The following is a 24,653-nucleotide window of genomic DNA, read 5'->3' on the forward strand; positions in this document are numbered from 1 at the left end:
GAAGCAGATCATTTCATTTGCTTTTAATATTCATTCTCAGTAAAAATAAAACGACATCATAGAATAGAAACATGAATGTACATGATCTTTAGTAAACACAGTCTGAGCTACTTCACTCCCATTTTCTGTTGTATTAGAGTGCAGATCTCTCTACTGTCCTTTGGGTTCATTGAAAACAGTTTACTTAAAGAGCCTTGTATTGTATTCTTCAGGTCACATTCATAAGGGTGGGCAATACCACTGATTTTCGGTGGTCGTGGTATGAAGGCTGCTATTTTAATACCAATACTTTTCTGTCTTCTGCACATAAAAGGGTAAATATTTATGATTTTCCAATATAAACCAGTAAATATGGACTTTTTGGGTTTGCTTTAGTGTTAAATAAACAAGATGATGATTTAGTGGTGAAACTATATGCATTTAGAGCAGTCTATAATCTGTTTTTCCTTTTCAGCATCGACATCCAATTTCATGAAGCAATAACTACATGTATTGATATTTTTGAGTGAGGACCGATTCTCAAAAGGAATCGTGATTAGAAATATTGATACTTAGCTTAGTATCAATCTACCCATCCATACATTTAATAACCCAAAGTCGTGGCACTTGTGAGGTCCTTAAAGTGGGTAGTCTCACCATCCAGTGGATCTGACCACTGGTGCCCAGTGGATCATACAATGGTCTCTCAACCTACCAATGAATAGGGTCTGAGAGGTTAAATGTACTGAAATGTCCCCTTTGGTTCCCAAGCACCGTATTTGGCACAGTACGAGTAATAATTTGGATGTTCTTGCACATGTTTGACCATCAACCTGTGCTCATTTTGTTCATTCTGGTGTATTTTCTCTTGACATAAGATCTTCATTAAGGTCACTGGGATGTGGCGTTAGGTGTTTTCAACTGGCGGTGTGTCATGTATTGTGACCACGGTGGAGCCACTGGTGGTGCTGAACTGCTCGATGGGGTTCTGGTCTACACCTGTCAGGTCCACCCGTGGTATGTGGAATCCGTTCTCTGAAGAAGCTGTAGACTGGACGAAACTTCCCAGGCCAGAGTTTGCTCGGACGTTCGCCATTGCCATGTTCGTGTGCGTCGACGATGTGTTTTTCCGTGGTTTGTTGGAGCTCCCGCCAAGCATCCTTGCTGCATGCGTCCTCCTGTCGCATACAATTTTACAGGTTTATTACAGCAGCATGAAATGTCTAATATACAGTAATATGACAATTATTCATTCATCTTCTAAGTCGCGTATCCTGATGGGTCGCAGGGGAAGCTGAAGCTTATCCTTATCCTGGAAGGTTGGAAACACCCTGGACAGGTCACCTGTCCATCACATGGCGGACACGCAAACATTCACATTTACAACTAGGGACAATTTACTATCTCCATTTAGCCTGACTGCATGTCTTTGGACTGCGGGAGGAAACCGAAGCTGTGGAGGAAGCCCATACAGAGAAAATGCAAACTCTACACAGAAAGGACCCTGGTTACCCGGCCGGGGAATCAAACCCAGGCCCTTCTTGCTGTGAGGCGACATCACTACTCACTGGCTCAAAAATTAACCTTTAGTAGTGGTATGCATTAAGAATTGGTAATGAATATTAAATGTTAATTATGTTAAAATATTTATTCACAACATTTTTTAGGCTTGTTATTTATTGGCCATAGGACATTTCATGCTGTTTATAGCTTTTGTTTATGATATGTAAGCTTTTTTATCTGCTTTTTTAAGATTTCAAGCCAAACCCATTTCCATCCATCCATCCATTTCTTAAGCCGCTTCTCCGTCAGAGTCGTGGGGGGATGCTGGAGCCTATCCTAGCAGGCTTCGGGCGGAAGGCAGGATACACCCTGGACAGGTCGCCAGTGCCAAACCCATTTGTTTATGCTTAAATATCCATTTGCTTTTGTGAAGTTTCCCCAAAATCTTTACACTGTTAAGGTGTTTAAGGTGTTTGAGGTTTAACACAAATCAAAATCGTGAGATAAGCATTTAGGGCCAACAATGTTATGATAAAAGTATGATTTTGAAGTTAGTTTACATTTTTAGCAGAAGTGTGTTGACATTTATTAACTTTAATATTCTTGTGGCCTGTATAAACGCTCATATGGTCTGTACAGTTACATTAAGTATGCTTACTGTCAATGTCTTCATTCAAAATGCATTAACTTTGTTTTAAATAGTCTATTTGGTGAAACACAGGCATGTAAATAGCGGACCGTGTCAGTGTGTGTTATATATGGACTGACCTGTTGTACGTCTTCAGTATGATGAGGAGGATGGTGAGGATGATTATGATGCCGATGACAATAATAGCAATTATGGCTCCTGAACCTGGGAGGGAGAGTTTAGGGTCTGTTACAGTCACAGTAGATCACAATCCAGTATCACAATACTATCACTCTTAATACGTCTATGAATTTACTGTAATGTGGGCTGGTGGATAGGGAAACAGCTCTGTGGCCGGAAGGTCGGCAGGTCGATCCCTTGAACTGACAGGACATGACTGAAGTGCCCTTGAGCAATGCTCCCCGGGGCGTTGCGGATAGGGCTGCCCACCGCTCTGAGTAAGTGTGCTCACTGCCCCCTAGTGTGTGTGATCACCACTGTGCATGAGGTGTTTCACTGCACGGATGGGTTGAACGCGGAGGTGAAATTTCTCTTAATCTTAAAGAACAAGGTTACAGTTTGTTACCTGTTACTGTACAAACAATATATGTAGTACTAAAGATTAAAAATATAAACTCTATTCTTCACAAAATTAAAATGATAAACATTATAAATAAAACAGCACGTACTGCTATATAGAACCATCTAAGCTGTAGGTGGTTCTATATAGCACCAAAAAGCATTCTTCTACTGTTACAAGCCTGACATCATAACAATAGAAGAACCTATATTGGTGCCATTTAGAACCCTTTTCAAAAAGGTTCTATATAGAACCATCTATAGCACATTCTCCGTCAATCTGGTAAACCACTTCACCATACAATGAACCTTAAAATCATGCAAAATGTTCTTTGAATGTTCATGGTTCTGTATAGAAGCATTTTCTTTACTAAAGAACCTGTGAAGAACCATCATGTTTAAGCGTGTGACATTACAGAAGATCACCCTGCACAAATGTATTTGTTGGATCATGCAAATACTTTGGCTCATCCAAAGACTCAAATAACTCTCAAGTGGAACGTCTTCGATTTGAGATATCCCAACTATTAAACACCATTTTGCCAGTATGAACAACATATACTGCTCTATAGTGGTAGGATTGGAAGAGACTGTATGACTAAGAGATGAACAGAAATAACAATGAGGAAATGGAGAAGGGAAGGTGGTGAGGTGTGAAGACATTGTGACAGGAAAAAGAAGGTAAAGATTAAAATTTATACAATGTTAGATGTGAGAGGATGAGCTTCAGTGATCATCTTCATCCTGAAGTTATTTTTTAACGTCACCTCATACTGGAATGCTGTTTATTCATGTGTACGGTGTACAGAGTTATTATTAGGAAGTTATTTTTCTGTTGTTTATTTTTAAGTAAAAAAAAAAAACTATAGTATGTAGTTGGTAAATGCTGTGGTAAATATAGTCTAGTGGGTGGGGTGAAGAAAGAAATCACTCGTCAGCTCTTAACTGAAAGTGAGGAAATTTTCTGCTTTGTAATAGCTGCACTTCAAGTCCAAGAGCTAGTTACAGAAATGCTGAAAAACTGGAAGGCCTTCTCTGAGTGATGATGGATGACGTTCTGTAGTTGGTTTACAGAGGAGTAAAATATCACATTCTACACATGCATTGCCTTAAATTGTAAGTGCAAGTGAGACTGACAGATAGGCATGCACCTAGAGATATTTCCTAGTTTATATATTGTAAAATGCCTTTTGAAAATAACTTATGCAATATTGTGTATAAAATAGTGTTTATATTATACCTGTTAAACAACCTACAATAAAGATAATATAGCTTTTTTGTGGATATATTGTTAATGACGTATTAATAATCACATTATGTTATGTTATATGTGGTGTTGTATTATGTGCAGCATTTTCAGTGGCTATTTTTGACAATAGTATTTCTACAGCAATGCTGACTAACCAGATAATTGAGTTTATGCACATGCATGGTATGCTGTTCTGCAAAAGCATTTTGTGCTGGAAATAGAAACTGCATTTAAAGGACTTTTATTCTACATTGATGACTTTGTAAAGTTTTATCTACTAATATCACTCGTAATGTGAGTGATCAGTCTAAATTACTGTAGGTTAAATAGGCAGTCATAACCAGGATGAACCAGTATGAAAATAAATATATAGCTTTTTTTTTGCATACTTTCCACATATGGACTGGATGGAATTATGGTATGTTGACATTGTTAACAATGTTTACAAAGTGCCTTAACCTCTTTTTATTAAAAACGCTAGTAAGATTATTTTTTTCAGGATATGGGCCCTTTAAGTGAATAGGCAATAGGCTATAATCAGGCTCCTGAACTATAGGACAGCAGTTGGAGTCACCAGTACGTAGATGTAAAGAGAGCCAACAGACTGACCAATGCAGTTTATTTACCAGGGATTGTTAAGTTAATGTCTTTGTCTCAAAGGAGGTCAAGTAAGCTTTGGCAACAGAAGCTGAACACCTGGAACCATGTGACTGTGAGAGTGTGTGGGTGTGGTCCGATGACGAATGTGGAACAAATGAATATGATAATTGTTTTGAAACACTGTGGGAACACAAACACACATGATGCAGAAAACAGGGCCCCACACAGTAACTGGAGCAAACTAAAGCAAGCAGATAATCCATTACTTTACGACAGGGGTCCTCAACCTTTTCTACCCTGAGGCCCAGCTGTTAATACACACAAAGCATAGTGCCCAATGGGAAAACTAAAATGAGCTTTTTAAATGCAATGTTTTCTTAAGAAAACACTGAGACTGTAACCGGTATAGACCGGTTCAGTCACAAAAAACACAGTTATAGTTATGTTAAAAACCATAATGTGAAAAAACACGGTGGCAATGATGTTACAAAAACTCTGCTTTACACCACGGTAGACCCACAGACACATTTTGAAACATGCATAACATGACATTTTTCATCCTCAGTTGTTAAGTTGGTCCCAGGTGTGCATATGGATATTTGTCCCACACACACTCAAGCATACACACACATACTGTACTGTGCAAAAGTCAAAGACCAATCTTCATTTATTAAATGTATAGTCAAAATGGTAAAAAGGCATTTTTCAGGATCAGGAAAAAAAACTGAAATTACAATGTGTCACTCTTTACCTTTATTCCATATCCTTTCACACCCATAGCAGTGAATCGTCTTCTCACAGTGGAAGGATGGACAGAAACACCTACAGATGTTTTCAGATCTGAAACAGCTTGATTTTCTCCTCTCTCTCATAGATGAAAGCTTTAAGTGCTGGTTGTATAATGGGGGAAGTTTTAGTGTCTACCGGGTCTTTCAGGTGGTTGTTAGGAGCCCCGTTTTCTAATACCATGTCCATTGTTTGGTAATTGCTTTTTTGTCATAGTTTTATGATACATTCATTTAAATGTTGTTTACAAAAGTGATGAATAAGCCTCCCACTCTGAAAATTGGCATGAAATCTAGATTTTTGGTGGTTTCTACATGCTTAACAAAAGATGAAGCATCCGAATTCTGTACCAGAAAACAAATACCAACATAACAAACAAGTACTGAATTATTCAAATTATTCAGGCAGGTTCTAGATCATTTTTTAAACTCCCGTTTTGGAAACTTCTGTTTTTCCATTTACTCACCTTTAACTTCATGCTTCCTCATGAAAGTGAATCATTTTATATTGCAGTGACCCACTACTGCCTAGCACTGGCTCCGAGAGACTCTGGAGGTGTGGCTCTGCAGACAAAGGGATTCTCTGACAAAGGGACTCTTATTGTGTTGTTTAGTTGAGTTTAAGTTGTGAATATGTATTTGTGGTGGTGTTCTGCGTGACGGAGTGGGGTTATGGTGGTGTTATTTGTTTTGGTGGTTGATCACCTTCAAGGTGAAGCTAATGGTGACCTACCCTGCAGTTTCAGTGCTCTGTGTGTGGCTTTTGCTGGTGTGTTTAATAAAGTACAATTCTTGCAGCAGAATCACGGCTGACCCTGTGTTTGTTTTTCTACCTGTGCTACACTGATGTCAGAAACAGTTTTGCGAGAAACTGTGCTTCAAGAGCTTTCCAGGCAGATCCTGGTGAAAGACCAGTGATGACAAGGACAGCACTGAAAGGCTCTGTGCGGAAAGCTCAGTGACAAGGCTATAGTGGCGAGGCAGGAGGCCAGAGCTACTGCAGGAAGGCTTGACAGAGAAACGGACACAGCAAAACTGGAGGCAGGAGCTGTGGGCTTTTACAAAGAATTGGCTTGTAATTAGAAATGAAAGGTGGTCTCTGACTTTGGCACAGCACTTTACAGCATTATTATCTTCACTGTTTATATGTAACCCCAACATTTTTTAATCCAAGTGTCCAGAATACAGTGACCACATCAGGTTTTTCAAGTGAAAGTTGAAAACTGGTAATGTACACATTATTATACACCCACACACACGTACTCTGGACGAGGATCTGTTGTGCAGATTTGGTGATGGCAGCGGTGGTGTTCTGTGCTACTGTACTGGAGTTGGTCACAGGTTGAACTGTGGAAGATTGCATCTTCAGCAGCGTCCTAAAACAAAAGAGAAAAAAATAACTATAATATAATATAATTGTATTACTGGGGACAAATTTGGGCTGTGAAAAATTAAATAAAGCCTGATCGATTATATACATTTAATTAAAGTGTGCATAAAATGCTAAATATGAATTTAAAACAATCACATCAACATTTTGTTAATATTAACTATAAAAAATGTTTCAGAAATGTAATTAACAACCACTAGTTCTTTATACATACACATCACCATTTAAGAAGGATAAATCTTTTTAGACAACCCTCCCATGACAATGTGTAGGATCCATTACACTGATTTAACATTGTTTGAAATATTGCAGGATGGAAAGCAGTATAGCTGAGCCTTTATTACATTTCAAGGCAGATTGTATACAGTTCTGAAAAGCATCCAGCCTTTTGTGTTTAAAATGCAAATTGTTTTTCAGTAAAGAGGTCAAGCGGCATGAAAACAGTATAATAGAGGTTTTGTTTTTCATTTTGGTACATAATATCATGCATGCACTGCATTTGACGTTTTTCCACTGTAATGATTGCCTTTCAATTTGCCATGAATTCCACTCCATAGTATCCAACCTGCCTAGTTTTGATTAGTTACAACAACACAGTCCAACATTTTAAACTGGAATTGCAAAGTTTTGTAGTGAGTATAAACAAAGACTGTGTGTGTGTGGTGGAAGAAAAACATATGTGTACATATTTACTCATATTTAAAATATAGAATCAGAATCACACCGACTGTTAAGAAGTATTAAACTGAGAGACAGATCAAATAAAATACAATAAATAGAATAAAGAACGAGAAAGAATAATAATGTGCACATATGTAAAATATATATGCTCATAAATACAAATATAAGTTTCAAATATAAGTACATTTGAGTCAATATATTAAATGTATGCACATATGTAAATTAAATAGTTTGTACATTTTTACTATGCACATTTTTTTATGTAGGGGTTATTGTGTGTGTGTGTGTGTGTGCGGCCTTCCGAGTCCTAATGAGTCGATTATGGCTTACTTACATTATTTACATTGTTATAGTTTATTACATTTTTTATTAGGACTTTAAAGCTGGACGTGTACCCAAACCTTTCCACATGCCACAATTAATATTATATATTTTTCTGTTTTTTTAGGTTAATCAAATCTAAATGATTGTGCATTAGAATTTGCAAAAAATGCTATTTTTTGCTGCAGAGGTTACATGTTATTTTTTATATTTCAAAAATCAACAAAATAATTCATTTGTCTGCAAATGTCTGTATATTGACAGAAGCTGAGTTGTGTGTCTGTGTGTGAGTCAGATGCTGAGGCTTGTTTGGCTCTGTTACGGTAGAGTAATGGCAGCAGCTTCAAAAGAGAACAAAATTTGCATCGGCTATAAAAAGCTGAAAACCCTGGAACACGGAAGACACACACACACACACACACACACACAGTGTTCAGTTAGCCCATAATACACTTTCAATGCAGAAAGCACACACTCGCCCAATCTCCCAAATACACATTTTTAGTTTCTCACAGTTTTCTGAGCCAAAACGTTTTCCACACACACACACACACACACACACACACACACACACACACACACACACACACACACACATGCATACACACACAGCTTGTCTCTGATTCTCCCACACACACAGAAACACAGACGCAAGATCTATTCTTGACCGGCAGATTATATTCAAATAGCCCTACAACTACAAAACATGCAAACCTTCAGTTTCATAACTGCCATTTTATTTTCCACACAGTGGAGCACACAGGACAGACATACAGCGTGTGTGCGTGCGTGTGTGTGTGTGTGTGTGTGTGTGTGTGTGTGTGCCAGGGGGTCCCCTACCTGTTTTACATAAATCCAAACTACTGTCTACAGTGATGATCCAGACTGAAGTGAAACCACAGCACTGATTCATCGTTTGCCTGCACTGGATAACCACCTGATCACAGGACTCACCTGGTCATCATACAACCTAATCGCCTCATCACCTTCCAACTGGCAAACCTGATCATCATACTACTTGACCCCCTCATCATCTTTAATATTTACACTCCTGTTCAACATTCACTTGATCTATTAATCATCACCTGTCCACTGGGTCATCACACAACAAACTGCCTCATCATCTTATCAGCGGACAAGCCCGATCATCATACAACTTAACACCTTAATCATCTTTCTGTTGGACACACCTGGTCATCACACACCTCACTTCATCACCTTTCCACTGAACAAGCCTGTTTATCATGCACTTGATCTACTGGTCATCATCTGTCTATCGATCTTCACCAGGTCATCACACGCCTGATCTCTTCATCATTTGTCCACTAGTGACAACTGGTCATCACAAACCTGATCTCTTCATCATCTGTCCACTAGCCATGACCAAACCTTGTCATCGCATACCTGATTGTCATATCACATGTCCACTGGTCATACCTGGTCACCACACACCCGATCTACCAGTCATCATCTGTCTGCTGGACATACCTGGTCTTCACCTGTCCACTGGTCACATCTTGTCATGACACACCTGCTCAACTCATCACCTGTCCATTGGACAAACCAGTTCATCACATTAGCTTATCACCTGCACACAGGCCACAATTGAACACTAACCACCTGATCACCTGATCATCCAGCCAATTGGACACATCTGGTCATCACACACCTAATCACTTCATCACCTTTCCACCATCATGGACTTGATCTACTGGTCATCATCTGTTTATTAATCACCACCTGATCTACTGATCATTATTTGTCCACTGGTCTTAACTGGTCATAACACACGTGATCATTTCATCACTTGTCCACTGGTCATGCCTGGTCATCACACACCTGATCTCATAGTCATCATCTGTCTACTGGTCACACATGGTCTTACCTGTCCACACATGATCACCTCATCATCTGTCCACTGTTCACACCTGGCCATCAAACACCTGATCACCTCATCGCCTGTTCATCAATCATCACTTGGTCGCCTATACGCTTGTCATCACTCAGTCATCACACACCTGGGTCATTATTTGTCCACTGGTCACAACTGGTCATCACACACTTGATAATCTCATCACCTTTCCACTGGTCATCACCTTGTCATCACACACCATAGCAGCTCTTTTACAGCCTTTTTGAACTGTCCTAATTGAATATGCTTGTGTGTGACTGACTACAGCAGCATTCAGTGAACAAAGAAGCAAACAGAACTAAACCCGTGTTTGCAGGTCTTCAAATCTGTTCCATATGCCTTTGAGTAGAACAGCAAACAGTGGTAAAAAGGCACTGTGTATGTGCTGTAAGGTAAGCTGCAGGCCACTGGCCTAGACTCTGGCCTCTCTGTGTATTTGTGGATGTCATAAAAACTCAACATGGTTCACTTTTCCTGCGCTGAGTTCTGAAGGCAAAGACAGCTGCTTAAATTTACAGCCCTCACTATCAGCTGAGCAGATGGACGGTGACAGCATGACACTGTTACTTTGCTGTGCGTTTACTTTGCTAAGCCAGCACGTGCCTCAGCGTCTGCACACGTTTCACTATTTGTTGAGCATTTTGTAATATAATTGTTTGTGGTTTCTGACACTGTAATGACATACTGCCAAAATTGACATACTGCCAAAATTTACAGAAATCAAGATTCTGCTCCTACTTCTAGATACAGTAAGCACCATGCTAATTAGTGGTGTACAGACCTCCACTACTTGTTAGCTTCATTAGCCTTTTAGTTCCAGGCTTAAAGATGGTTCTTCATGCGTTCTTTGGTAAAGACAATGTTTCTGAATAGAGCCCTAAACACTCAAAGAAAGAGAAATGGTGAAATGGTTCTTCAGATTGATGGAGAATATGTTTTATACAGAATGTGACACTATGTTTTCTATATAAAACCATCTGTAGCACATTTGTTGTATATGGTTCCAGACAGAAATGCTTGGAAAATGAGTGTTCATATAGAACCATTAACACTCAAAGAGCCCTTTACATGTTGAAATGGTTCTTCAGATAAATGGACAATGTGCTGTAGATGGTTCTATACAGAGCCTTTTTTAATGGGTCTGTATAACACCAAAAAGAGTTCTGCTATTGTTACAATGTCAAGCTTGTAACAAAAGAAGAACCCTTTTTGGTGCTATACAGAACCCTTATAGAACCATCTACGGCACATTCTCCATCAATCTAAAGAACACTTTCACAACGCAAGGAACTCTTTGATCATGCAAAGTGTTCATGGTTAATTCTATAAGCATTCTATATCTATATAGAACTATATCTATATAGAACTAACCCTACTAAATAACCCTCAAAGAGCCATCTTTTTTAAGTGTGCTATTGTTATGATGTCAAGCTTGTAACGATTGAATAACTCTTTTAGTGGTATCTAGAACCATTTTCATTAAATTAAAAATTTATTTACAAATATATATATTTGTTGGTTGTATTTCAGTGCCTAATCTGACAAAAGTTAATAGCCTTACAAGTTCAATACAAAAGATTAATTTTAGTAAGATTAAACTACTTCATCATTATTAAAGAACCAATCTATTCTAAATCTCTCAGTATATAAATGTTGTAAAAGTAACAATTCACGTAACTACCTTAGAAACCAACAGAGCTTTTTCAGTAGCTACAGTGGGGAAGCCTTAGGTCCTTCTGGGCCTTCAGAGAAAGAGTCCCTGTAAAACTGATACATGGAAGTTCAAATATATATCTATATATCTATCCATTTTTGCTGTTTTGTACCTTTTTTTTTTAACAAAATTTAACAAGCCAGCTGCTCTTTTCAACATACTAAAATTTCATAAAGAATGGACCAATGGAAATACTTCAAAATAACTTGACAAAATGTAATTCCATTAACGTCCATTTCATTTTATGGACATTTTCTGTTATTGTTACGTCCAACAACATATTAAGTTTTTTTTCTCTCTCCTTTCTTGCACAAGCTTCCGCTCTTGTCATGTACTGGAATCGGGGCAAGAGCTTATAAGCCTGGTGACCGGATTCCTAAGGGTTCCTCCCCCTAGCGCTGATGTTGTCTCCAGACCAAGGGTTGGGCCTACTCTCTGTGTAGATGCTAGGCTGTTGTGTTGTGTTAAATTGTCCACTGTGGTGGTATGTGGAGTCTTTTCTTAAATGACTTCTAGATGGGAAGCCGTAGGGGGAGTACGCTTATTTTCTTTGAGGTTTGTCTTTGTTTTTGTTGAGGGAGTTATGTTTTTGTATTTTTGTTTTGTTTAGGTAATTTAGTTGATTTGGGGAGGTATATGTTTCTTTGTTCTTTTGGCTGAGACCACTCCTTCCACTTTCCCTAATAAAAAAAAATCACGAGACGTAATATAGTATATAATACGTGTTTGAGTGTGATTGGTCTGGCGGGTTGGTAATGGGAAGTTGGGAGAGACACTTTTATGTCGCAGCCTACCCTAGATGGGTCATAAGAGTTACTATTTTGGAAATACAAGCTTTCGTTCCAACAGCAGCGATGTGCTAAGGCCTGTTACGAGACAAAAATGTTCACCAGCATGAGCATAAATTAGCATTATCATTGTTGCCACTGATAGCTAAATCTATGATAGCAAGATGTAGACAATATGAGTTATTAAGAAATAAAGATATCAAGAAATAAAGTGTGTGGCACAAATGCTCACAAGAATTTAATTAGATTTGGTATATTGTTTTTTTTCTTGAATTTTGTTTAATGTGAAAAGAAATGTATGCAGTACACACAATATGAACATGATATGTACAGCTAATGCGGTTATTATGCTTGTTTAAGTGTTTGCTTTTCTGTGTTTGCCTGTCTTTTATTCCATTCAGTTTTGAGTGTGAAATGTTGTGCAGCACATGAATGGCCTTCTTTTACAAGTTTATTCTACTAATTATGCAATTTCTGGTTGGCCGCCAATACAAGCAGCAACTCCTTTGTGTTACATTGTTTTGTGCTAAGCCGTGAGTGATTAGTAATATTGACTTTTTAATTACTTTTCTGAAAGATTAATTGCATGTTAATAGATGAAATTCAACACACCTGCTCGGAGAGGCCAGCGAGGAACAGATGCTAATACAGATGCTGTTAGATAACTGAGAGCTCCAACAACAGTGGCGACACGTGATTTCAGCGATACGTGAGGGAACGCTAACACACACTCACACACTCATTCAGGGCCACGGGTGAACTGGAACACACCTCGTCGTATAACAGTCATTGTGAAACCTGGCCTGGCAACAGTATTCAGTCTTTTGTGTTTCCCACTTGGGATTCACCATTGCAACTGGGTCATTTTGCTGAAGCCTTGTTTTCCTGGTGACTTACTATGCTTTTCAATATTTTATTGGGTTGAAAGACCATTTTTACCCACAATTTCCTAGCAATCCTAACTGATTCTCCTTTATAGTTCAGGGTAATCTACTGTAATTTACCTAGTTTTGAATGCATGTAAACACGCTCAGCAAATACAAATGGGGTTTCCAACTCTCATATTTTCTCCAGCGTTCATGCTGTGCAGTCAAATCTCATGGCAGGGAATGAGTGATCTACACTCAGAGCAAACATGCAAGCAGTTACTTTTCATTTTTCTGCACAGCATTGCTGAATGGCTTGTAACCCACTGAGAGGACAATAGCTATCTATATCTCCACAGCTCCTCCTTTTATAAAGAGTGAACAGAGTAAGTGGTGTCAAAGTCCTTATAGGAAAGTCTGTCCACTCAACAGCCATCTTCGTACCACCACAGGGCAGTTATTTCCAGCCATGTCAGGCAAGACTTCACTCTCACTGAATAAGAAGAGACCAAAATACTGTACCTTAAACTGTAGGTAAAAGTATTCATACAAAATTGTTTATTTTTGGTTCAGATAACGCATAGAATCGTGTTTTTTTTGTCGTTGTTCTGGCTACTGCACTTGCACAGGTCATCACAATGAGGGGGACTCTCTTGCAGTGAACCAGCAATCTGACTGGCTCTTTTTCTAATTTGGCTTCATGGTTTCCAACAGAGACCACTAGTTCCTTTAGATTCCTTTAGGAAACCATACATTTAGAATCAGCCACTGGTCAAACCATTAGGATCACATTGTGACACTGTCCCCTTAAAAAGCCAAAACACATTCCATCAGGAAACAACAGGAAACTTGGTTGTTATGGGCAGGGGAATTACACAATAGTCATTTAGTTAAAAACATGTTTTTGGAATATTTGTTTTGTTTCCTTGAATGAGTGATTTAATGCTGCGATTGGCAGAGGCTTGTAACTTGGAGTTTTCCCACCTCCGACTAGGAATCCCCCCCCACTTTTCTAAGCAGTTTACCAGCAGCTGTAAAGGCATCTCACTGCAGTCACCTCACCAAAATTGCCAGTACTGTTAGAAGCTAATAGCACACAGTTAGCATCATTTGAATAACGCTATCTAGTGGCTATTTGTTCTCATTTGTTTTGAGTAATATTAGCCATTGCGGCTGAACCACTTGTTCAGGCTGAGTCTAGAAGCAGAACCTGTGTGGGAAACTTCTGCTGTATGGCCTGTAAATGTCACTTTTCACAGATTAATATTCATCAGTCTGACTTTTACTTCTTTCTTTCTCTTGTGCAACGCGCAAATGCATTTTACATGAGTTCCTGTTTGAGAGCAGCTCTCAAATTAAGTCACTGTCCGCCGCACACACACAATATTGATTTGAATGAAGTTCAGGTTGATATGGTCAATATTTAACCAGTAAATCTCCAGCTGGGTGAACTCATTAGAGCACAGGTGTGCTCAGCAATTTTCCACAGTCATGAAGGACCTCAGACCAACCCCTCCTACCTATGATTGCCCCAGCTCAGACAATAGCCCAATTCATTAGGCTGTACAGTAGACACGCCTCCCGCTAGCGGCTAATCTTCCTACCGAAGTTTCAGAGCCATATAGCACACACTTTAGACTTTGTATTGTAGGGAATGTTCAAAGGCCGTTTCTAAAGTGCTCTGAATCTTCTCATCTGAGCCTTCTGGTATGAAATTTCAGTTTCCATTCATCATCAAACTAGACTGCTCTGCTCAAAGCTTCGTCTCAAAAAGAGAGAAATGGAAAAGGCTTCAACATTTGCTGATAAAATAATGTGAATGTATCATTTAACTTTAACAGGTATCCCTACATTTCCTTTGGGGGATTAGTGCAGCACACCTATTTATTATTAAGAGCAAACAGGATCCCAGCAGACATGGAAAGTCCACAAAAATTCTGTTCCGGATGCTACTGTGCTAATATGATAGTCGCTTACCATTTTTCACCACAGTTTCAGAAAACTGGATGGTGACACTCTGTCTGCTATTCAGACCACATTCATATGAACTGGGATTAGCAAGATTTTCTATAGACATTTTTATATACACTTCACACAAAGCAATTTAGCTTTCCCAAGCATTGTATCTAGCATGAACATTGTTAGCATTAGTGCAGAGTTCCAGGAATTCAACATCATAATACAGAGAGTGTCGTAAACTAATAGTTTCCAGACTGTCACAACTCTTAAACTCCAATCAGGTCTCAAAATGCCAAAAAACAGATTAGCATGCTAAGAAAAAACATTATGCTAATACTACAAGCCAAAGACAGAGCTAAGTCTTGTTCTAAATGAAGGCGTGAAAGTTTAATCTAGGTCTATGACTGCAAAACAGACATTAGTCCAAACTTTTTCCAATTTTTCCAAATACGGATAACATTATACAGATAACACAGATTATTCTATTCATCCATCCATCCATCCATTTTCTCCGTTAGGGTCGCGGGGGGGTGCTGGAGCCTATCCCAGCAGTCTTCGGGCGGAAGGCAGGATACACCCTGGACAGGTCGCCAGTCCATCGCTGGGCTTATTCTATTCAACTTATGTGAATTGAATACATTTTAGCACTAAGCTAGAATTGCCCAAATGTTGCATAACAAGACACACCTTGTCACTGCTTTGTTGAGCTATTAGTTTAGTGTGCCCACACTCTATTCTCCTGAAACACACAGTGAACTGATCAGCGTGGTTTCCACAGTCGCAGCTCAGTGTCTCAGACAGAAAAGACAATAGAGAATGTGCTTACCTGGAGAATCAGGTGGAGACTGAATACAATTTGGCCAGTGTCAGTGTATAGGAATGCTAGCTATTCACATCCACCACCGCACACTTTTATACACTCATACAGACTTGTTTTTATACCTTACCAGGATGCAGGGTCACATATTTACCTCATATGTATTAAATATATAAAAGATATAATACAGTAGCAAAGGTACCTACAGCTGTATGCAAATGTTTGAGTATATTGGTGAAATTACAGGTGTTAATGATTTTCTATATCAAAATAAGTGCTGTACAGAGACTTCAACACTATTATATATATATATATATATATATATATATATATATATATATATATATGGGTGTGGGTGTGTGTGTGTGTGTACTACACTAGCATAGTATATAATATACTAATATATGTATACACACACACACACACACACACACACACATATAAATATATATAAGAGAGAGAGAGAGAGAGAGAGAGAGAGAGAGAGAGATAGAGATAGAGAGAGCACATTTTATATCTTGTTGATTTTTATATTTTGTTTGATTTTCATTTTGTTCCAATAACCTCAGCAAAAACTGTGTCCTAAAATTTGAAGATCAATTCCATATTTACGTTCGTTTGTTACCTGTCAAGGAAGCATTTACTTAAAAGATCAATCATTATTTTTACCAATGGTATTCACACGTTTGCTTACCACTGTATATAGGCCAATAAAGTCCCATATATGTGTTAAATAAAACAAATCAAAACAAACAAACAAAAGCTCATATTTCCAAGAAAATTAAGGAAACAAATTCTTGCAATGTGAGCTATATGTGTAATATGCAAACCCATATATATATATATATATATATATATATATATATATATATATATATATACAAACACAAACACACATATATATATGAGATTTTGAAACCTGGATCATTTGTAAAAAAGTCATGACCTTCTTGGAGGTTTTTCTCTGCTTTTCCTACACACTCAGAACATCAGACCCGAACTTGTACAAAAACAAAAACGCATACATACACATACACACACAGCAGTGATTTTCAGCTGAACTTACCTGTGCGATCACACCTGCTTGTGGAATATCTCTCCCAGGAGAGTGAGCTAATCCAAACTCAGTCCACAGAGGAGCACATACTCCACTCTCACACTCACTAAAGAGCAGCTGTTCAGTTAAAAAAACACTCCAAAGAAGAGCAGAAATTCAGATTCCTCTTTAGTGTGTTCACCAGGCAGAGGTTTGTGGATGAAGCACGGCTCAGGTGTGTGTCAACCTGGCCGACAGGTGTGTGTGTCTGTGTGACTCTGTGCTGCAGTGACGGGGAGAGAAGGAGGCGGCTGGTTTTTCAGGTCTAGCCTGGGCCCTCTAGGCGTGCCACACTGAGCACACCTCACACACACACGCGTACATACAGGGCTGTGCAGTCACAGATTCCCCCTTTATTTATTACATTTCCAGTGAAAACAGCCATTCATTTTTATGGCAATATTTCTAAGGAGATTAGAGGTAAAATAATCCACTTGCATAAGGAAGGAAAAAGTCAAATGAAAATGAGAAAACTAGAGCTCAAGAAATAATTAAAAGCTATAGAGAAAATGGGCCTCCTAACAACCACCTGGAAGACCTGGTAGATACCAAAACTGCCCCGATCAGATAAACAGCACTTAAAGCTTTCATCTTTGAGAGAGAGGAGAAAATCAAGCTGCTTCAGATCTGAAAACATCCACAGGTGTTTCTGTCCATCCTTCCACTGTGAGAAGACGACTCAGCGCTATGCGTCTGAAAGGATGTGTAGCTGTTCAAGAAGAACCTCACTGAGAAAAGGAGAAGCATCAAACAAAGAAGCTGAACAACAGACTGACCACCCCAGAGTCCAGACCTCAACATCACTGAATGTGTTTGATTACTTCAGAAAATGATCAACCAACTTCTAAGACTGAGCTTTAGAGGTGTGTCTGCAGATTTCTTTGAGAAACTGAAAGTGAGTCTCCTGAAAAGAACAGAAGCTGGAATAAAAGTAAAGAGTGACTCACTGAACACTCAGACAGCTGATATTAGATTTGGCTGTTGAGGGTTCTGTGGAGTTTTCTTTCTTTTGCCAGTAATACTATAACATTAGAATCAATAAAAAAAAACATTTATATTATAAATAGTGATTGTGAATGGCTGGGGGAGAATCTGTATTTGTGTGTGTGAGAGCAGCAATACAAAATCATTATGAAATAATAATGCCCACACAGTAAGCATGCAAATGAGCTCATTCTGAGGGCCTCTATGTGGTTGGGAGATTAAATCTCTTATCAGTCGGATTTAAATGAGCAATCAGATGAACACAGTGCCCTCATATTCATCTCATGCATATCCCATTTTTATTCTGCAGTCATTTCATATTGATCCTGTATTTATTTCATATTTATCCTGTTATATCCCATCTATCCTCTTATATCTCTGTTCAGCTTATAGCTATAATTCACCACCCAGAACATGGAAAAGGGATACATTTGGCATTATGCTTAAAATAGCTGTGGAAACATTTTCCATCTATTCTTAATAATTCATTTATTCCACAGACCTAACTATGCCCCACCCACAAAGGTGTTCTTTCATAGCTACTGCTGTGAGGTTAGACAAGGTTGTAAAATTCCCATTCAACAGAACAGGCTCACTTTATATCATAATACCTACATTTAGAGTCAGTTATTCATTCAACCTAATGAAAAACTGTAGAACAGACTCAGTTTATATCACAATACCCACATTTAGAGCCAGTTATTCATTCAACCTAATGAGAAGCTGGAATGATTTCCAGTTTAAAACATTACACTACTGAGCTGGACTGTGTTGTTGTAGCTAACCAACCTAGGCAGGTTAGAGATGACAATGAATTGCCAGCATGCTAACTTTATCTTGATTACATGTTGACCACACCCAGTCTATCCAAACAGTGTGACCTTACAAGCAAATAAAATTAGCATGTAAATTAACTTACATTAGTTACTTAATGACCACTGGGATGGGCTCCAGTACCCCCCTGTGACCCAGAAGGAGAAGCAGTGTAGAAGATATGTGTGTGTGTGTGTGTGTGTGTGTGTGTGTGTGTGTAGTTACTTAATTATTTATAGTAGTTACTGAGTAATTTGTAGCAGTTATTGAATAATTCACAGTATTTATTGAAGAATTCGGAGTAGTTATTCAATCATTCATAATGGTTATTGAATAATTCATAATAGTTTTTGAATAATTCATTGTAGTTATTGAATTATTCATAGTTATTGAATAATTTATAGATGTAAATAAACAATTCAGATAAGTTGTTGAATATTTATTAAGTTACCATTAATTCATTTGTAACTGCAACTTTACTGTAGTGCATTGATTGTACTGTATTGTACTGTATTGATACTGTAAAATTTGTAGTAGCTACTGAATAATTCACTATTCTTCACCACTAACATAATCTACAGTAGTTACTGAGTAATTTTTGGTATTTATTGAATAAATCTAAATGTGTCTTATCCATCAGCCCATGAATGTTAATGTGATGTAATTTCTTAAACTGTTTTGTTTTCAGAGCTTTTTACTTTGTTTATAAAACAGTATGAGGGGAAGTGCAGAAATATATCTGGAGCTGTGCCTCGGAGTGTTTGTTAAAGATAGTTTACAGTATCCTGTATATACAATTTCCTACAAAACAGGCCATATTTCTTTACACACACACACACACACACACACACACACACACACACACACACACACACACACACACACACACACACACACACACCTCAACCTTTGACACACTGAAAGAGTAGTTGCAATGTTTAATGTAGAATATTAACAGTTCTCATTTGTTCATGCTGTCATATTCCTAATATTAAATAATACTTAATTAAAATTATCCCAAAGCATTAAACAGATTGATTTTGTTACAGTGCTTTAAGACTGCTATATGTAAATGAGCTCTGTTTTCATTGGATGGCCTGTATTCTTCTTCATTTAAAAAGCAATCCAGGCCAAAAAACTTTTTATAACTTCAGTATGAATAGGTGGAGCTAAACTGATGCTGGTTAATGTGACATCACAACATCAATCAGTTTAATTTATAAATTTTTAAAGTTTTCATCTTAATTTCCATATATAGATTGTATGTTGTAGGCAATGAATGATATAGTTGGCAACCTTAACAATGTTTACACACTATGTTAAACTCTTTTATTCAAAAAATGCAGAAAATTCAGTTTTCCATGATAAGGGCCCTTCAAGGCAAATAACTGAATCATAAGCATGTAGTTTAATGGCATAAGCATGCCATTGCTTGTGCCACCTTATACAGTCACTATTGCACTGCCTCTTTCATGTCAGGTTATAGATATTATTCTAGATTTTTGTGTTTTTCTATTTGTATGTATGCCTGTAGATAGGATTTTTATATTTATTTTTCATGTTATATTGTCTACACCCTTATTACTATTACAGTCCTGTGTTGTGTGACTGCTACTGGCTGCTAAATTTCCTTCGAGATCAAGTATCTCTCTATCTATTTATCTATCTAGTATAAGGAGTTGAATTGTTGAACGTGCATAAGGAGATTTCTAGTTATTCCCTTAAATTTCTTATTCTGTTATTGATCTTATGAATGAATTAGTAACTATCATGTATTGCACAATAGCTACTACAAATGCAAGCCTTATTTGAGTTGGATTAGTTTAATTTGGGGAAGTGCTGTAATTTGAGTGATTCTGAGTGAATTACCTTCTTTAATTGGCTGAAAGAATTTAATTGGCAGAAAGTGTGGATGACATTCAGACCCTTATAGTTTGAGGTTTTGTTTTAAGGTGGCTGCAAATTATTTGTTGGGAAAAACACAATAACAACAACAACAAGAAGTAAACCTTCACTGAGAACATCGCTGGCTCTTCTTCCTCACTGTCTAACAGTGTGATAATGAGTGAGTGTGTAAGTGTGTGTGTTTGCTCTTTTCTTTCACCCCCTCTAGAAAACTGTTATTGGCTGCTACTGTTACATAAGCAGGGCTTTTCTCTCCCAGGTCCGGCTCAGCTTTCAGAACAGAGGGGTGAAAAGAGAAGCGGTTCAATCTGCCTCAATCCAGTTCAAACAGCTTTAATCCCAACAGCCCTGGACACACACAACATCTTCGTCATACAGTCTGATTGATTTATTTGAACGATTAATGGCTTAGTAATGATAATTCTTTGGACGATTAATGACGCAGATTAATAAACCTGCATTGTCACTGATGATTCCCTGCTGAAAGGCCTTTGCAGTGTATGTTTAGGCTTTAAACATTCAGCCTACTTCATGAGTTGTTTGTCTAGGTAGTAGACATGTAACACTGTGTTAAAACCATCAAACAGGGCGAAAAGCCATCCAATGCAGGCCTAAAACTCTCTGAGCTTCAACCATCTACCATTTGTGTAAAATATATAACACAGCAAAACCATTTAACACTTGGCTAAACCATCAAACCAGGCTAGAACATTTAAATCTGAGTTTAAGACCTCTAACACTGGGCTAAAAATATTTAACATTGGGTTAAAAATATCCAACACCTATCATTGAGCTAAAATCACCTTACACTGGACTAAAACTGTCTAACACTGAATTTATTCTGTCTAACACTGGACTAAAATCTAACACTGAGCTAAAAAAATCAAACTCCAGGCTAAAACTATCTAAATCTGAGTTTAAAACCTCTAACACTGAGCTAATACCATCTAGCATGGTGCTAAAATCATCTAACAGGGTGAAAACCATCCAACACTGGTGTAAAACTCTAACATTGAGCTTGAACCCCTTAATGTTTGCATAAAATCATATAACACAGCAAAACCATTTAACACTGGGTTAAAACAATCAAACATTAAAACAAGCAATCACTGAGTTAAAACCATATAACTCAGCTACAGCTAACACTAAGCTTAAACCACCTAACGTTTCCATGGTGAGCCACAAGAGGCATGTATGCATCATGGTCAACAATCCATTAAAAGTAATAGATTTTAAGCTACTAAAGACAACGATAGGGATAAAAAGCTCTTTTCTGACAGAGGAGGACGAGGCTGTATCTGTTGGAAAAATATCAACACAGTATATAGGATTAAAAGTGACAGTTCAACATAAAATCAAATTCCCCCAGTTTCTCTCCTTACCAAGCTAAGACATTTAATGGCTTAAGTTAAGTGCATCTGTAGTCTTACATTGAACCATTTATTATCTTTTAACTACATTAGCCTTGTAGCTTTAGTGCAAAACTAAGAAGCAAATGTCTTGGCTTACTGACTGGAATTTGGAGTAAGGGGTGGAAACCGGGTATGCTTTTGAGCAATATATGCTAACTTTCCCCATAATTCTTTGTTTGTGAGATGGGTTTTAATGAAACAGTTTAAGTGTGTTGAATTCACACATCCGCACTTTAGTGTCGTCACCCTCCTCTCCGGTGTACTGAGGTGTGAATTCCATTCGAGTGCTTTGTTGTGGAGTCTCAAAGGAGAATCCCCACTGACTGTAATTTACACCATGACTATGCTAAACCTTCACCCCCTAACACACACCGCCTCAAATCTTTTTCCTAAATTGCACCACAGTTTCCTAAACACACCCATTTTAATCAGTTTCTTGGCATTTACTGGCTGCCCTGAGCTGTTACGTAAAACAAAAACGTAGTGTATTGACCTGAAAACCTGGTGGAATCTCTGCGCCAGGTGGAAACTCACCTGTATGAACAGGAGCTCAGTTTGCAAAAGGAGGATGTGTGGCATTGTCCTCTGCTTTCTACACCACAATGACAGCAGAGAAAGATATAAAATAAAGAGATAGACATTAAAACACGACCACATGTTTTCAAGCTTACAGCTCAATATGCTTGGAGGAGAACACTAACTACTAACAGATGCTTGTGTTGCTTAGCATTATGCTGAATGGTGGGGTAAAGGTAGGACCATCCTGTCCACAGAGAGAGAGAGAACAGTTAACTCACACCACAGATATTGCCAAAGAACAAACTATGCTAAGAAATCTCAAACAGACGTACTCATGTATTTGCTGACACTGTATAACAAGAAAACTGGTGATGAACCCATACCATGCTAGGCTAAAGACGTTACTGTTAGTCTGCGACATAAAAAAGCAAAGAACGTGTTACTTCAGCACATCTTCTGTACATCTTACAAGCCGTAAGTCTCTATGATAGAGTTGTCATAGATGGTATCAATGCAAAATGCCAGAGGGTGCCTGCAAGCGAGTCCTCAATGAATGGGGATGAATAGAGCTAAAGTGAATAAAGCTAAGTTAAAATAGTTTCTAATAACTCACCCTTTCCTTTAATTTTAGAACGTATATGGATATATTTCCCTAAAACAGCAAAGAAAACTGACCTGTATGCTTCATTTGTTCTACAGCGAATGGGTTTGGGGCAGCATGATGCTCACATTGCTGATACTGAGTGCTGATTGGTTGGTGAGTGGAGCAGCTCATCGACCATTGGTGCTCACTGACGTCATGAACACACATGAGGCGCCGTTTTAACTCCTATAAAGCTCTTAAAATATAACAGCGGTGTTAAAATGTGTTATGCTGTTCTGTGTTCAGGATTTGATTGTATTCTTTTACATGAAAAAAATGTTTATTTATAAACTATGGTTTTGCTCAAGTTCTCCATCTCAACCCATGCATTTTGGACTCGCTCTGGAGCGCCCTCTAGTGTTTGAGAAAACATTACAGAGTAGTGATTCTCCTCTCTACAGGTTCTCTGTCTATACCACCGTTAGCTTACTGCTAGCACTGCAAATCTTGTAGAAGGACTAACAGAAATTAGCATTATCTTTGCAGGGGTCAAAATGAGGAAAATGTTGGCAAGAATCAACAAAGAATAGCGTAACTTTAGCATATCCTGCACTGCTGTCTTATGAAAAAAATGCACCCTTTTCTATTTTCGATATGTATTATTAACCCAGACTTCCGCCCGAAGACTGCTGGGATAGGCTCCAGCATCCCCTCGCGACCCTGACGGAGAAGCGGCTTAGAAAATGGATGGATGGTTGGATGGATGGATTATTAACCCATATTCTACAAAGCCTCCTATTTGTTCTTATACAGTTCAGAAGGTATTTATGGTAGAAGCATGACCTTTTTTTAAAGCTTCTGAATAATTATAATAGAACTGAAAAGATGGTTTGGAGAATGGGTTGGAGCTGGAGAACACTTGCTCACAGACTGGATTTGACCACATAAGCAAGACTATTTGAGTTTACTCCGCAGTCTGAGGCAAATAAGTGTTGTTTTAGCATTCTGTTAGCACCATGCTAATAGGGGTGTATAAATGTCCATTACTTGTTAGCTACATTAGAGTCTTGGAGTGACAATGCTGTAAAAATACATACAGCTTTTAAACTTAAACGGTAACTGGGTTAACATGAAATTTTAAAACTTTCACTTTTTAAAGTTGAAAACTGGGTGTTCCATTTTCAACATTTCTGCATACTGAAATGCTTAAAATGTAAATGTAAAGTCCATGCTTTGATGAGAAACTCACCTAAAAACTTGCATATCGGTTCCCTGGTAGTTTTGGATTAGAAAATAGAAAGTCTATATTTGTGTTGTAGACATGCCAACCCCTGGTTCCTATCACCACCACTGTAGAGTCTATACAATCAGCCATTTCACACCAAACCATTCCGAATCACTATTCACATCTCAATTAGAATCTCAACATTTTTGTAAAATCGATGAAACTCCAACAAATAATTGTCTGTTCACGAAAAATCAAACTTTCCTCTATGCGATCCTTGCACCCTGTGGTACGAGGAAGAACCAGACAAAGCTGGTAACTTATTGAGAGGAGAGTGGGCAGGGT

General features: G+C 38.1%; 1 protein-coding gene across 1 annotated transcript; it reads right to left on the minus strand.

Annotated features, from left to right (window-relative positions):
* Positions 1–19: 19 nt before the first annotated feature.
* LOC108438751 (non-compact myelin associated protein) lies at positions 20–17,084 on the minus strand. Its single transcript, XM_017716770.2, has 4 exons — positions 16,838–17,084; positions 6,587–6,699; positions 2,251–2,335; positions 20–1,157 (listed from the first exon to the last, which is right to left on the minus strand). The coding sequence occupies exons 2-4, from the start codon at positions 6,684–6,686 to the stop codon at positions 887–889; spliced, it is 456 nt and encodes a 151-aa protein (XP_017572259.1). The 5' UTR covers positions 6,687–6,699; positions 16,838–17,084; the 3' UTR covers positions 20–886.
* Positions 17,085–24,653: the final 7,569 nt, after the last annotated feature.

This window comes from Pygocentrus nattereri, chromosome 10 (assembly GCF_015220715.1).
Source record: "Pygocentrus nattereri isolate fPygNat1 chromosome 10, fPygNat1.pri, whole genome shotgun sequence".
NCBI lineage: Eukaryota > Metazoa > Chordata > Actinopteri > Characiformes > Serrasalmidae > Pygocentrus > Pygocentrus nattereri.